The sequence below is a fragment of the Artemia franciscana genome, chromosome 6, assembly GCF_032884065.1.
Source record: "Artemia franciscana chromosome 6, ASM3288406v1, whole genome shotgun sequence".
Taxonomy (NCBI): domain Eukaryota; kingdom Metazoa; phylum Arthropoda; class Branchiopoda; order Anostraca; family Artemiidae; genus Artemia; species Artemia franciscana.
This window is the reverse complement of record NC_088868.1, coordinates 34,265,985-34,282,833: the sequence shown is the minus strand read 5'-3', so window position 1 is coordinate 34,282,833 and position 16,849 is coordinate 34,265,985. Positions and strand designations below refer to the sequence as shown.

General features: G+C 35.8%; 1 protein-coding gene across 1 annotated transcript in view; it reads left to right on the top strand.

The window, feature by feature from the left end:
- Positions 1 to 16,849, top strand: part of LOC136028344 (transcription factor Sp9-like) — a 47,100-nt gene that overhangs the window by 19,744 nt on the left and 10,507 nt on the right. The window contains exon 2 of the mRNA XM_065706130.1: positions 2,253 to 2,342. Coding sequence (XP_065562202.1) covers positions 2,253 to 2,342 — 90 coding nt within the window. The remainder of the gene's footprint in view (positions 1 to 2,252; positions 2,343 to 16,849) is intronic.

The following is a 16,849-nucleotide window of genomic DNA, read 5'->3' as shown; positions in this document are numbered from 1 at the left end:
TTCGTATTAAGTTCTTAAAATTAAATGTTCAAATAACTGGTTTCATAGTGTTAGAGTTCAGTATGTGAGATCAAATTGTAAAAATTCAACTTTGTATATACTAACTCTGTTTTCTTAAACTGTATTTGACTTGACATAATTTTATCAAGATTGAGAAAAGGCATATAATCAGGATGGGATCTTTTGACCTGCCCCCTCCCCCTAAAAACGAAGATTCCTCCGAAACTCTCTTACACAGCCAGTCAAAGCTTGTATGCCCGCCTGGCTGGGATGGCAGTGCTGGAACAATTTCTCCAATTATAAACAATAATTGCTCCCTCATGGTTGAATTGAAGTTCTTAAAAAATCATAGTAGTAATGGGTGATAGCCTTAAATTATATATAATTATTTCCATATCATAAGTAGTCGCTGTTATTAGTGTCTACAAAATCTTTATAAATACCACTTTTTACTTTGATGATCACTTACAAAAGGAATTCATTCATATGATTACCTCTAAACTATACATTTTTTTTGTTGGAATTGGACATTCTATTTAAGATTTGGAGCCCTGTGCACTAAGAACTTTTGTTTTTTAATATTACAGGTTGAAATATAATTTTTTTTAGAATAAGTCGTGTTTTGTTTTTTGGCCACTGGCCATGTTTTGTTTTTTGGCCACTGGCCACTCGCATGGAATTTCCTCTGCAGCAGATTAGCCTTTCTGTTTCAAAGTATTCTATGTCGGATAAGCTTTTCAAAAATCCTGGGCTTCTTTACGTATCTTTCAAAGCTGTTTGAAAAGAAAACCTCTTTCAAATGAATTAAGAGAGAAAAAGTAGACCAGATGGCATCGATTGAGGTAATTCAGAGGGTGTTATGGGCAGCGCCGTATCCAGGATTTTTTTCGGGGGAGGGGTGAAAAATATACATCAAAAATGTGTTTATATTCATTTCAGGTACGGTTCTTAAGAGTATGACAGAAATTCCTGGCGGGGGTTCAACCCCCCCCCCAACCTTTCCTCCAGATACGACCGTGCATACTTAGTAAAATTTATGTTTAAACCCCGAATCCTTTGAACTACGCAATATCTATCGATAGGTTTTATCCCCCTCCTATCTTATTTGTTTCTCAAAATACAAGTTTTTTTTGTTTTTTTTTAATACTGTATGTCCTCTTAACCACTTACGGAAATAGCTGGGAAATGGAGTGTTTGACAGCGTAGTCGTTTTGCCGTTTAGTAGATACTGGCATGTATTAAGCAGTTTTAGGAAGAGGGGCAATAATAAAAATGCAGACTTTATTCCAATTAGAAATGCCCAAGAATTCCAAATTTGTTTAATTTTGGGGGTGTTGGATTCCCCCGCCCCCCGCTTCTCCTCTGCCCGCTCCTGATTAAATAAAAGAAAAATAACCCGTGTATAAATAATGGATCATTTGTGCCAGTAAAAATACATTATTAAGTTTTCCCAATTTCCTTGTATAATCTGTGCTATGCAACATACCGCCTTGTAAACTTTTGAATGTAAGCGTTGGAGCAGGAAACATGCCACCTAATTTTGATGTAATGTGGGTTGATGTTATCTTACAATATATATTGGATTCTAGAACCCTAAGTAGGACACGGAGAGGGAGAGAGAGAAAGAGATTGAAGTTTATTATTAAATATAAGACAATACATAATACAATTCAAAATTGAATCACAATACACTTATTCCCCCTCGAAAGGCTCCATGGCCAGGGATACAAGGGGGATATTTTTGGGGTTTGTGGAATTTATAATGCTTTGTCCTTAGAAAATGGGAATCAGGAAAACTAGGTTTATAATACCAGAAAGTGGAATCCGGACAATTTGAATATAGTAGAATTTGTTTCTAAGAACCTTGGAAGTCATTTTATATACGGATTTAGAAGTGTTTAAGGTAGTTCCTCTCGTGCAGCACTTCCACAAGTTCTTCTCCTGTGTTTATTTTCAAACCATGTATATAGACTTTGCAGAATAAATGAATAGTTTGTAGTAAAGAAACTCTTTTTTTTATCTCCTCCCAAATATTCGGCTACACGCTTACCAGTACACGCATACCGATACTAGATGATTAACAATGTAAACCCAGGCATCACTAGAAAGGAATAGTAAACGCTTTAAAGCCTTTGGAATCACCTTAGCCAACATAGTATTAATATATTTTGGATTATGTGACTTTTTGGGCCCAACAGCCCAGCTGCAGTTATTGTAAGGTAAGAATATAAAACTATGACCTTTCTTTTTAGTCTCCTGACCAGAATGGCTTGGCCATGCATGGACTTCTACATCATTCAGGGGGTAAACCGAGATTATGGCACGCAGAAAAGGATATTTTGGTAAGTTAAAGCGCGTTTCCTTGTAATTTTGTAATGTCACTAAGAATATAGTTAAAATGGAGGAACAATGAGAGTTTTAATAGCGCCCCGGGGTGCAATTGTAGGTCATTTACAAGATTGTTTTTTTTTATTTTACGAAAGTCCTGTAGCTGCTTTGTATGTGCTCTTGTTATTGTTTGTTATAAAACTCGTTTATTTTTAATTATAAAACTCAATAAGGTGGAATTAAACAAAAAAAAAATGTTGGATCGCGTGCAGGACTTTTTTGAAACCTTGATCTCGGGGATTCCCTTCTTCTCATACCCAAACTGTGTTTTTAGGCCTTCTGACTTGTGATAGTTGAAAATTAGAAAGAAATAAAAAAGAGAAAATTTACCAGAAAAATGTGATTTTGACAAAATTCCTCAAACTTTTCACTTTTCGGAACATAATACTTTAACTAATCCCTTGTTAATGATGTAGCCGCAGAAAATTAAAAATAAAACCTAATTTCTATTCTATATTTATTTCCAACTGACAAAATTGATAAATAAGTGATTTTCCTTACCTCATAGCAAGGACGTAAGGAAAGATAGCTGCTTAGTCTGAGCCCCCCCCCCACAAAAAAATCTAAGTTTATTTTGTATTTCAGAGCAGTCTACTTTTTATTTAATTGTCAAATAAAATTGGTTTTTTTCATTTTTCGTTTTATTATTATTTTCGTTATTATTATTAATTATTTTTTGTCCAGGGTATGTTTAGTACATCAATACTATAAATGAAACTTAACAAATGATTCCCATTGACAAATATATCTTAACTCAATTTGTCTTGCCCTCTTACATCTGTTCTAATGGGACGATTTTCGGTTCAAAAAAATTTCGCGGTTGGTCTCAGATCGGTTTACACGTTAGAAGTATCCTTTCCATAAGCTATTGTCACACTCCCGATGAGAATTGCTTTCGCTTACAGAACAATTTAAAAGCGTTGAATCAGCTTAGACTAATAGTCATCTAATCTCACTTTCCATTGATCACGATGAGGACAATGGCAAACAGACCAGACTCGGGGGACCTTTTAGCAGGGGATATCGAGGGGATATTAAACATCTCGCCGCAATCAGAGGTGTAGGATTTCAAACTGATCGGTTGGGTGCAGTTTAAGTTTGTGACTGTTTCCTCCTGTTTTTTTCTGAGATAGTCGGCTATTTTGATATTTGTTTAGTGCTTTCTTTTCTGGAGGTGATCTGGGGGGGGGGGGTTGCTAAATTTGCGTGGTCTAAGATTTTTTGAATTAGTTTGCAATTTATGTGACATTTTTAACTAGCCTTTGAAGGTCCTTATTTATAAAAAATTCAATATACAATATACGTCAATATACAATTTTTTAATTTTCCGAAAAAAAGTTTTCTTGCACTTTCTATAGCCATTGAATTTCATGCATAAGATTTATTCAAAAATTGATAGCACCTCGAGGAGATATTGAATTATTTTATGTGTAGGGTTTCAAGTTAATAAGAGGGATATGTTTTCAATTTAAATTTATTTTTATTTTCCAGAAGATCAATATCATTTTAATAATATTACTTTTAGGGCATGCCAAATCAGTTGAGGCAGATTTCTTTTCTTTTTCTTTTTTTAGTCTTTGGAGAACTAGTTTAAGAAAAAGGAAATATATTTACAAAGAACGAATTTTATAATTCCTATTTTCATTCTTACTGTAAACATGTTTAGCTGATTTTCTTATGATCGAATTATTGGGTATTTTAAATTGACGAAAAGTAGTTTTTAAAACATGGTTTCAGGTTTCCTTAGAAATTACTCCGTGTATGAAAGGGGCTGTTCTTTCCTCAACGTCCCGCTCTTTACGCTAAAGTTATTTACTTTTTGATAACGTAGAATTTAGAGAAAAAGTCAAAATTTACCGTAAATAGCGGGGTGCTGAGGAAGGAACAGCCCCTTTCATACACGGAGTAATTTCTGTTCGTTTTAAGTTTTAATGTCGCTTCTTACTTACAGTTAAAAAAAACTTATTTTTTTATTTAATATCTTTGAAAGACGTCATACTGCAGCGCAAAGTCATGCCTATATAAACAAAAATTTGCAAGCAGATTAATATAACTAAACTCTTACTTATGTTTATAAATGCGAAACTCTATATTTTGTGTTACTTATGCTTACTATCCCACTGTGCATGGTCATTAGAACCATACGACCAATATTAGCCTAAAAGAACTCAGAAAACTGATCAGAAAAAAAGGTTCAATCTGGCCATAAATATACTTTTCCCGTGGTTTAACTCCCCACTCCCAGACAATTCACAGGATTTCTCCCCCCTAATTATTTATCCCATGTTTTTTTAGGCACATAAGCATACATTTTTAGAGGATAGGAAGTAGTATCTTTCTTTTGGAGGGGGGTTGAACAACATTATAAAAAAATTACTAGTAGTGGGCTAATTCAGTATATTGCCCCCTCTGAACTTCCTGTGTGTACCTTTGATTATTGCTTATAAATGAAGTAGAAAAAAAAAAAAAGAAATTTCAACATCGATTGAAAGACCAATTTTTATAACTGTTAAATTTTCTCGAATATTACAGGACTTTACAACTTTTTTTTGTTGATATTTGAGTCCCCTCATTTCACACTTCACAAATTATAATATGACGCAATGGAGACCGTTAAAAGGCCGTTATAAATCAGCAATCTCAAATCTTGTCAAGTCGTAACCGCCAGGACTAGATCAAACCAAATTACAGTCAATGGTAATATAAGTTTCCAGTCCCTTTTATGGGACGTCTCCGATGATGATGTGGCTGAGGGTGACATTGCCATACTTCGCCTGCAAGATTGATGAGATTATCCATTATTCCTTCCTTGAGAGAGCGCGCCAATGTGTCATGTACAGGAAAGAATATAGATACAATTTAAAGGGGGAGGATAAAGAGGAGGGTCATAGTACGTGGGTGCACAGGTGCGGAGTTCCGGCTTTGACATATGCTGACCATGTACGTGTGCAACCTTTCAATTGTGAAGCTAAATGATTTAATAAATTGTTTTGTTTCTGCTGTTACACCAACTCTATTCCCCATTTCTTGACACCAAATCAATGTTATCACTTTTAAATTGCATCACATGTGCATAGATGCATAATTGTTCATACATATTTATATAAGATTACAGATGCAATTTGAAATGGTGGATAAAGGGAAAGGTCGGAGCTTGAGCTGAACGTAGGGAAGAGAACCTTTTTTCTTCAGGAAAGCCTCATGACTCTACTGCTCTTTAGGGGCCTCCCCCAGACCGTTCAGTGTGTCCCCAGATGGCGATGGGGGAACGCCCTACAGATATGAAATCATTGATTTTCTTGAAGTATGTGGGTGCACTGATGCGCAGTTCCACTTTTGACATATTCCGACAGTACTCGTGCACAGCGCTTCAATTTGAAAGCTAAATAATTATAAATGCCGTTTCGTTAAAGCTACATCACATTTATACTTCGATCTTTCAGAAGTCAAAACCTTCTACCAGCAAAGCATATGGGTAACACTCTAGATGGGTAAAGTAATGAGGGGATTGTTGCAAGCTTAAGAAATAAGGGATCTTTGTCGTCTTGAAAATTAGTAATTAGTAGATTAAGGAATTAGTCGAAATGGAAATGAAGGTGAAATTGGGCTCTGAGTTTGCGAAATTCAGCAAGTAGGCACCTAAACAATCTTCTATGCTCACTCAATGCATCAAAGTCAATGTACCAAATGGTTGATGTTACCCCAGAACATCATATCTAACATTTTTGAACCTCTGATTTAATCCCCAAAAACCGTTTGCTGAGATGCATTCAAAGGAAGGATTTACAGGACTCCGCAGGTTCAACTACGATTATGTCCTTATGATTTACATTATTCTGGTCATCCTCCCTTTGAGAACAGCTTAGTAAAGGATTTTTGGCAATCGCTTCAGACGTATGGAAAAATCAGATACGACGCTTTGGTGGAATAGCGTTTGAGAAAAGGCTAGGGTACGTTCTATGGATGAATTATGACAGATTGCCAAAGATTTTATGTTTTGGCCAACCATTTAGGGCCAAACGAAAAGCTGATCGTCCCTGAATTGGGAGGAAGGAGGTCGTAAGGAAGGATTTAATGGAAATTAGAACTTCCTGGGAGAGTGTAAAGATTGAGGCATTAGATAAATTAGGAGGGAGGAGGAGAGGGAGTAGCTGTTTTAGCCTCAGGCTGTTTGGTGCTACAATGAGTTATTAGCAGTAGAAACAGTAATAGATTGTTTCTCTGCTCCCTCAAAGCGGAATTGTGTGTACGGCCCTTTTTTTTTAGCAAGTAGTAAAACCTATCTCGAAGGACTAATAAATCCCTAAATGACCTATCCTTTTGTGCAGGGCAAATCTGATAGTGCCAGCAACATTTTGGGACACACTCTGTTTGCTGAAAGAGTGAAGCCAATATTTTCAATAATTTTTGCTGTCTCTTTGAACAGATTTTGAACAGAAAAGAACAGATTTGGCAGTGAGAGTAGTATTGTTGGATGCATCTGGATTTTTGAATAGCTGAGGCAAAATTTTCCTGTTTGTGTGTCCATAGCTTGTTTTGTAATCCTTGTACACAACGTTAATGTTGTTTATTCCCTCGATGGAGAGCAGTTTATACGACCCTCGTTGGGGCAAGCAGATAGGCCAATCCAAACGCAGTCGACCTTTTGTCTGAACAGAGCGGATTTGGCTGCGCCATTAGTGCTGAACAGACCCACAGAGGGCAACGTTTATCGCATTTACTTTCTCTCTCTCTCGCTCTCTCTCTTTCTACTGCCACTTGATTCTATATACGACCCCTTTTTTCTCAAAAGGATACCTCACCATAAAAAGATTACCCAACCCTTTACGCAGTTGGCCTTGGCCTTCTATCGAAACTGATTGTACTTGGCAGCACCAATAAAGTTGGAGACACATTCTGAGGGCCATTTTTTATCCTTTATATGGCCACGTGATTGTATGTACAGCCCCTTTTGTCCCAAGAGGATGCATCGCCGTGAAAAGAAGTCCTTACCCTTTATGCAGTTGGCCTTCTGTCAGAACTCAGTGAATTTAGCAGCACCAGTAGTGTTTGAGACAAACGCTTAGGGCAATTTTATTTCCCTTCTTGTACAGCGACGTGATTTTATGTAAGAACCCCAATGTCAGAAGACGTTACACCAACATAAAAAGACTGCTAAACCCTTTATACAATTGGCCTTCTGCCGAAACAGAGCGGACCTGACATTGCCAGCAAATTTGTTGGACACACTTGGTTTGTTGAATGGCTGAGGGCAAAGTTTTCGATAATTTTCTTTGACTCTTGCTTCTGTCTATAGGAAATCAAAAAATGGGAAATGGTATACTGACACGAAATGTAACCCGCAGTCAATAGGCTATGAATCATTCCAAGCTCGTTAGTCTGTCGAAATTCGCCTCGGCCTTGTAATTTTACAGCTTCCTATCCTACCAGTCTGAGAAAGGTAAAAAAAAACAGACAATTGTAACTAATGTCACTGTAGTATCTGCTCATTCAGCTTATTATAAACTTTAGAAGAAATTGAAAGTAGAAAGGTACGTTAGGGTCTACTCTATTCCAAACTCTTGAACCATTTTAGCAGGGTATTAGTGTATAGTTCCTATAACTGGTATTGACAAAGTTTATCCCATAGAAAAGTCAATCTAAAATACAACCCAACAAAAACCAATTGCCAGATAACCAAATTGAAGGTGAAATTATAAACAAATGAGGGATAGTGAATATGAAAACTCGATTCATACATTTAAAATATCCTTAAGTAAAACTGAACAAAGGTTAGATATAATAGGGTTCCACTGTCACCAAAATTCGGCTAAAGAAAAAATTCAACCAAGCAAAAGTCAACCCAACGAAGGTTCAAAAAGACCTCCAGCATTCAGACAAGAATGTTAATTCAAATAAAAAGTGGGATCTTAGAGATTCTGTTGGCAAGAATTGAACCTCGCATGGCCTGAATTTTTTATCTGAACTCAAGTTTGAGCTATCTTTGTTGTTAAATAGCCCAGATGTAATCATTTATGTCGATACATGTTACCAAATCTTTGCTGGGTTGAAGGCAAGAGATTAGCATATTAATGATTATTTGTTTGAATTAATAGATAGCCAAACAGCTCGTGGTAATGAACTGTAATGTAAGAGCTCTGAAACATGATATCCTTCCAAGCATAAAATTTCATCAAGATCCGATCACTCCTTCGTAATTTAAAAATACCTCATTTTTCTAATTTTTCAAAATTAACTCTCCCCCCCCCCCTCAAAGAGAGCGGATCCTTCCCGGTTATGTCAATCACGTATCTAGGACTTGTGCTTATTTTTCCCACCAAGTTTCATCCCGATCCCTCCACTCTAAGCGTTATCCAAAATTTTAGCCCCCCCTCAATTCCCCCCAATGTCACCGGATCCAGTCGGAATTTAAAATAAGAGCTCTGAGACACGATATCCTTCCAAACTTCAAATTTCATAAAGATCCGATCACTCCTTCGTAAGTTAAAAATACCTCATTTTTTCTAATTTTTAAGAATTTGCCCCCCCCCCCCCCAACAGAGCAAATCTGTTCCGGTTATGTCAATAACGTATCTAGGTCTTCTGCTTATTTTTCCCACCAAGTTTCATCCTGATCCCTTCACTCTAAGCGTTTTCCAAGATTTTAGGTTCCCCCCTCCAACTCCACCCAATGTCATCGGATCTAGTCGGAATTTAAAATAAGAGATCTGAGACGCGATATCCTTCCAAACTTCAAATTTCATTAAGATCCGATCACTCCTTCGTAAGTTAAAAATACCTTCTTTTTTCTAATTTTTCAGAATTACCCCCCCCCCCCCCCAACTCTCCCAAACAGAGCAGATCCGTTCCGGTTATGTTGATAACGTATCTAGGTCTTCTGCTTATTTTCCCCACCAAGTTTCATCCCGATCCCTCCACTCAAAGCGTTTTCCAAGATTTTAGGTTTCTCCCCTCCAACTCCCCCCAATGTCATCAGATCTGGTCAGGATTTGAAATAATAGCTCTGAGACACGATATCATTCCAAACGTCAAATTTCATTAAGATCCCATCACCCGCTCATAAGTTAAAAGTACTTCATTTTTTCTATTTTTTCCGAATTAACCGGCCCCCACTCCCCCGCAGATGGTCAAATCTGGAAAATGACTATTTCTAATTTAATTTGGTCCGGTCCCTGATACGCTTGCCAAATTTCATCGTCCTAGCTTACCTGGAAGTGCCTAAAGTAGCAAAACCGGGACCGACAGACAGACCGACAGAATTTGCGATTGCTATGTATCACTTGGTTAATACCAAGTGCCATAAAAACCTCACCTTAGACCTGAGATCGTCCTGTGCTGCCAAAGGCGCCCGGGCCAACCACGCCTAGCCACTAGTCATCCTGCATGTGTGCCGCTGTCCAAACAACCTCCTACTGGGTTGGATCACCGTTTGGAAGTTGGACAAGCCCCGTTCACAGATCTAATGCAGGGTGGGTTGACATGTCCTGCAGATCCCATTAGGTTGTCATTCCAAGATCTGTCTTAGGATCCTTTTATTCTTCGTACAGATCACGTGCCCGTGTTATCACCAATAAAAAAGATTTTTTATAAAGTGGATATGGAGAAACGCTGTGTCCCCCTTTCCCCCTGACTATACCATTGCTCATCAGGAGCTTCGAAATAGGACAACTTACCTTGCCTAGCCAGACATATTGAATAAGTAAAACCTCCCTAAATAATGGGTGCAATTTTCTGTAGGTGCCTAAAATATTATTAAACAACAGAAAAATGGTATTAGAAAGTGATCATTCGTGTCCCTATATGTCGTGCCTCACTGTCAAATTTGTCTGGTCATTCATTTTAAAAATTCCTCACTACATTATCATTATGTCATTTACAATGTGGAACTTAGGGACAGTGTTCTGTGAATCGGAAAACCACCGAAGTCTCATTTTATGATGTATTTAGTTCAATGCACCAAAAGTCAATTAATTGAACCAATTATTTCTAAGAATTTTTAATCTGTTTGTAAATTATCAGCAATAAATTAAAGTATATAGACTGTAAAAAAAAAAAACTATAAAAAAGAGTGTTTATAAACCGTTTTAGTCTTCAGCTAATATACAACATTAAACATAAAGTTAGGAAAAAAATGTCTTTATGGGTGGCTGCCAAGGCCGTATCGAGTATTGTTGTTGGGTTTGATTTTATTCGGGGGAGTGGGGGCAAATAAAAATCTTAAAAACGCACCAAAAATGTGTTTCTATGCATTTTTATTCCGTTTTGTGAGTCGGGCAAACTTTGGAGGGGGGCGTCCAACTCAATAATTCCCCTGGATACGGCCTTGGCAGCTGCTATCAGTCTTAATAAACAAGACCCTTTGTTTGAACCACTTAATCAATTATTTATTTATGAATGTTTTTTATTTCGTATATTTAACGTATAATTGTTTTATTTGCAGAAATTCTGAAACTTTTTTCTCCCATAAAAGTTCTATGCCCTTTCGAAATAAATTCCTTGTGTGTAAATGGTTTCGAAACCTTGATAGGCCTTTTAGATTTCAGGTTTTCTGATTATTTGTATTGGCAAGAGTTTTATAACGTAATTGTATAATGCACCAATAAGGTGACATGATTTTTTTTTCTAATTTACTATGCTTGGAATTTTTTTGTCCAAGCCCTTTAGACAAGCCTTTCCAGAGGAATGATTACAGACCTGTATGCAAGATTTATTTGAGGAGGGTTGCGCAATCTCAGAAAAACTATCCTAAATAGGAACACTTTGTCATATAATATAAAAGACATTATGGCGAACTTATTAGAAACTATGGGGGTTTTCCAAAATGTTTTCAAGATTTATACCGCATAAGAAGTTATGGATGGAATGATAAAATCCTTGAAATTATTGAGGCATGGCTTCAAAAACGCATCCCCTTCTTACATCCTTTTAAAAGTGAGCTCTGAATCCTACCCACCTAAACTTCGGTGAAGTTGTGTATTTCCCTGCGGTTTTTAAATAGTTAGCCTTTTTTATTGTTTAAAGAAAACTTTTATGGGTGCCTTAATCTGGAAAACAGGAGTAGGAGAGGGGGAAGGGAGGAGGGTGCATTTTTTTCTCCGTGCCCCATTTTTTCATTACACCGTTTCATTTAATCACCCTAGCTTAGGGACTTTGGCTTTTCCCAGCCGATATCATCCCCATCCGCTTAAACCACCTTTCATGGCTTATATTCTTGTACCCACGATAAGAAAACAATCGTAAAAATAAAAAATTGAATATTATGTAGTTAATAGTGACATAAAGCAAAAAGAATCAAAATACTAAAAATATTTATTTGAGATAAAAAAAATCATTACCGTCGAGTCCTAGTTTTGAGCCCCCCCCCCCTTGCCTTGTAAACATTACTTTTTATCTCAAAACGAGTAGGCATACTCTTAGGCCACTTTCAAAGAAAACACCAAAGAAAAATTGTAAAACGTTATTTCGGTAGCCTGTCTGTTTAAGGGTAGAGAGCATGACATAGGACCAGTTTTGGTAAATAACGTTATGCATTGTACGAATTAAGGGAGTAACTCTGTATAATATATATGAGAAACTTTTTGCATAGTTGATTCTGTCATAAATACCCTAAGACTATAATATAGGACTATGCTATAATATAATATTAGACAATAATATAAGATAGCACTACACTACAAGACTGAGTATACTATAATACAAAAAGACTTGAAAATCACTGATCTTGAAAAAAATGTCGATTAAGAATTGAGAAGATTTTAATATGGCGCGTGAACACTGAGTTTTTGATTAACCTTTATACTACTATTTTCCATCTGATTAAACATGGGTTTATACCCTTTACCCGTGAATCAGATAAATTTATTGAGCCCATTATGCACTTCGGCTAGGATTTAATAGTAGGCACATTTTGTGATGGTTATTATTCTTAACCTTTTAATGCACCCTATATGCATCCTTCATCTTCCAACGTTGGTGCCATAAGCTGGATATACGCTAGGTGCCACAAACTTAGTCAGGTGCCATATGCTAGGTGCCATAGACCAGGCCGACATACTGGTTAAGTGCATTTTGCATCGCAGTCTATTGAAAGATTTGTGGCCAACTCCCAATAAATACCTGAGGATTTCAAGTTACTTATTCAGTGTATCGTCCCAGCTTTAAGGGTTTCGGCTTTTCCCAGCCATATCATCCTTATCCCCCAAAACCACCTTTCATGGCTTATATTCTGGTACCCACGATAAGGGGACAAATGTCAAAAATAGTAAATTGAATTTTATATAGTTTATAGTTATATAAAGCAAAAAGAATCAAAGTCAAAATTTGATTCTATTTTCTTTTTTTTTTTATTTGTATTTTATTCTAATGTATTCCACGGGATAAGAAATTCTTATTCTAACTCACCGACCCCTTCGTTTTAGCAGTCCTGTTGCAAGGGTGGGATTGCTAGAAACCCTATATTTAGGATATTTGACAATCAGTTTAGTCAACCATGGTATCAGAAGTATAGTCGTTGTCAAAGAATTAGTGAAACAGTCAAACTTTAGCGTAAACAGCAACGAATTGAAGTAGGACCCGTCTACCCCACATACAGAATAGTGTCTTTTCGTTTTAAGTTTTAATGTTGCCCTTTATTTAAGTTGAAAAGCTTTTTTTTATTTCAACGTGTTTTAAGGTCAAAACTTTCAGGATATTCTTAAATGGATAGTGTTTAGAAATGTTATACAATGAACTTTATTCCAAGCTTAATATTTTTGGTATTATTTTTTCCATCGTTTTGAGCATAACGTGTATAAAAGCAAAGATTAAAAAAGAATGTATTAAAAAATCAAAAATTTTATAGAGCTAAAACAACCGAAACTTTCATAAAACAGACATTTATAATTTGTCTATTTGTAATTTTTTTATAATTTATATATTTTAATTATTTCATTTTCTTATATTCTATATACTGTAATTCATTTATAATTTACAGAATTTATAAAACTTTTTTACAGAACTTATTTGTATCACTTGGGCATGGTATGAGAGGGGTAACGAATCCTATTAATCACAAGTGTAGCTTTTAACAACTCGACGCCAAGCTTTATACCTAATATTCTCTAGACAATGCTCTTAAACAATGTTTCTATAGAAATTTTTTCTACACATCTTTCCATTTGTTCAATTTTCCAGTAGTGCAATTTTAAGTCTTAGCCAATTAGCCAGGATCGGGGAGGGTTGAGGCTAGGAGTCAAACCCAATTTAAAACAGATTTTCTCAAGCGGCACTCACGAAAAAAACTTTTCGTATACTGACCAATGGTCTGCGTAGCGCATATACCGATCTCCTGATTCTCTGTCTTCGGCCGGGATTCCAATACGTGGTTGGGGGCAAATCATCCGACATTTCCCCTGTTTTCACCCAGATTTCGCTAGGTTCTCATTTAGAGCTGGGTCGACTCCGGCTGAACTTATAGAGTAACATTACTGACCTCCTTTTCAAAATAAATAGCCAGCGACACCAGGACTCGAACCCCCTGTCCTCGCGATTTCAAGTTCAGCGTGCTAACCACTGGGTTAGGAAGTCATAAAGAAATACAAAAAAAAATGATTTAAAATGAATTTTTTATTCAATTTATTTCAAATCCTGTAAAACCTGTTATAAAAATAAAGCAAAATCAGGTTCTTTTTGAAAATACAAGCCAAATTGTTATGATCGTCAAAAACCAAAATGCAATAAATATAACACTAAACTAGCTATGTACCATAGTACGTAAAAATAAATTTATTTTTAGGGGACTTTAAGTTTTTAGGTTGGGGTATACATATGAAGACTAGGTAAAGTAAACGGAAAATTAAAGCTCGTGGGGACAATACCCCCCCCCCCTGTTTTTTTACTATCGTACTTTTCTGATTCGAATAGTCACGGCTGGAAGCTGCGATATCGAACAGATGATGGTGCTGATTGCATTTTTGTTAATGGAGATAGGTAGGCATTTAAAGTAGTAAAACTTTACTACTTTAAAAGGGGGCATTTTGTGTTCTTCCTGAAATCAGTAACATTTTCTATTGCAACTTGAAATTGTGCATAAAATGTCATGGTCTTGGACACCCGATTATAGAATAAAAATACAAATAAATTTAGAGGCAAACCCATTGAGGGTTAGTATATACCAGAAAGAAAATTAGGCCTGAATTCAAAAGTGGTGTGTAGCTGACGCTGGATAAAACCCATGTCGAAAAGTCATTTCCATATTGAGTAAGTAGAATGATTAGGGGTCTGATACTCTTCCAGATTTGTTACTCTCAATAGATTGCTTATTAAGTGCTAGTTTGGTTGTAAAATTCGGATTCAATTATTCAAAAGAAATATGTTACATAGTATACATAGTATGAACCAGAAGAAAATGTATTTGGGGTCTTCTGACCGTTACTATTTACTAGTTATGTGTCTAAAAACCTAAAAGGGTTTTTAGGTATACAATATACAGCAGGAAAGAATTTTATTATTGGTAAAAACGAACAGAAGAGGGAAAGATAGGTCAAAATAGGAAAAGATAGAAGGAAAATAAATTGAATCAACCAATATGCTATGTGTGACATGAGGAAGCATAATGATTTCTAAAATATTTCACATATCATCTTTTGAATTACCACAGATGAAATGTACATAGGATTATAGATTCCATTCTTTTAACTACACAGACCAAATACAGAGTATTATTCTTCTGTTTTTTATCAATATATTACATATTTATTGATTTTTTATTTGCAGTTGCAAAATTTTGCTGGAAGATAGAACTAGGTTAAATTCAGTTTAGCTCATGGAAAGAGATTATTATCTTTTAATTTTGAATAGAGAATTATTTCTTTCTTAAGTTGGTGAAGCTAAGGCCTTTTCATATTTGTTATAATATTGTACCTTTTCTTTGTAATTAATATTTGTATTAACAAAAAAATATAAATATAAACTACCCTCCCGTTGTTTTTCCAATACTTTTTTAATGGCTGATAAGTAATACATAATATATGTTTGTTTCAGGTGCGAACTGCATTGAAAAAAAGGGGCCTTTATATCCTTATTCCTCCAAGATTTTATCCTTTTAGCAATTATTCTTGTAAAAACTCACCTTTGTCTGAGGTTCAACCCCTCTCACTGAAAAAAAAAAAAAAAAACAACGAAAAACAACAGCACAAACAGAATAACAAAATCATGCGTACGCTTCCTTAAAACGATCCAACCGTAGGAGGATGAATAAAGCCGAGTGAAACACCGGTTGAGGGTACAAATATAGGGATTGTTTTGGGGTGTAAATTTTGGAGGTAGAGTGGTTTTTCAACATAGCGAAAACAGTGTATTCTTCTTAAAATTAATAGAGAATAAGGGGGAGCTCAAAATCCAAAAGAATGGTAAACCAGACCCCCTGTCAGCCCCCCTCACCCTGGGGTACGTGCTACATGAGGGTTTTACTACAATGGTTGTATCAATAGCTGTTTATTGGTTAAAAAGCCTCTCCTTCCCTCCCCTAATCAGGTTAGCAAAATCCCGACTGCATAATAAAGTATAAATAAACACCGTATTTATTTCAACAGTATTTTTTCTGACCAAGAACCTAACATTACCAAAAGGGAGGAGATGGGGTCAGATTAGTTATCAGTCTTATTTTAAACCTTTTTAGGACTTTTTTTTTCAAGGCATACTGAAACTTGTGGAAGAGTCAAACAATGTAATTAGGCTCAAAATCGGGCTTGTTTTTGTAGGTGCAATTTTTGGGTGTGAGGCGGGGGTAGGTATGAAAAACATAAAAACAGACAAATTAAGAAAAACAATAGGAATCTGTGGAAACTCTAGGTTTTTGAAGGAGTTGTCTTAACGATCGCTCTTCTCTGTGAACTTGCCTGATCCTAGCCGTAGCTGAATCATTCTTCACAAAGCACTATACTAGAGGTCTTCAGTGCTCCAGAGCCATTAAATTGCATTGCGTTTTTACTCTTTTTATTATAGAGCACCAGTTTTAAATAGCCAATGGCATGGATTCAAAAAAAAACCTGGAGGGGGCAAAATTATTTCCCTATGAACAGCCTGTAGTGATGAACTATTAAAAAACCAAATACGGTAGAATTAAGCCAAATTTAGCGATAGGAAGTTTACACTATATGGATGGCAAGATATATACCATAAAAATGGATATAATAATAGTCATTATAAAATTATTAGGTACTTGTGTATTATTCAGAATATACTCAATAAGTGAAGTTAGGTTCTTTCGTGAAACAAACCACAATTCAGGTAAATTTTAATAAAATATTTTATACATAGAGGTGGTTAGGTTAGGTTAAGTTAGGTATTTGATATAATGCACCCCCCCTAATTTGCAAATACATAGCCCAAACTTATGATAAAGCTAATGAAATAACACAAAATATGATGAAAATATAATACTTTATTAGGAAAATAATACTTTACTTTTTTTAATACTTTA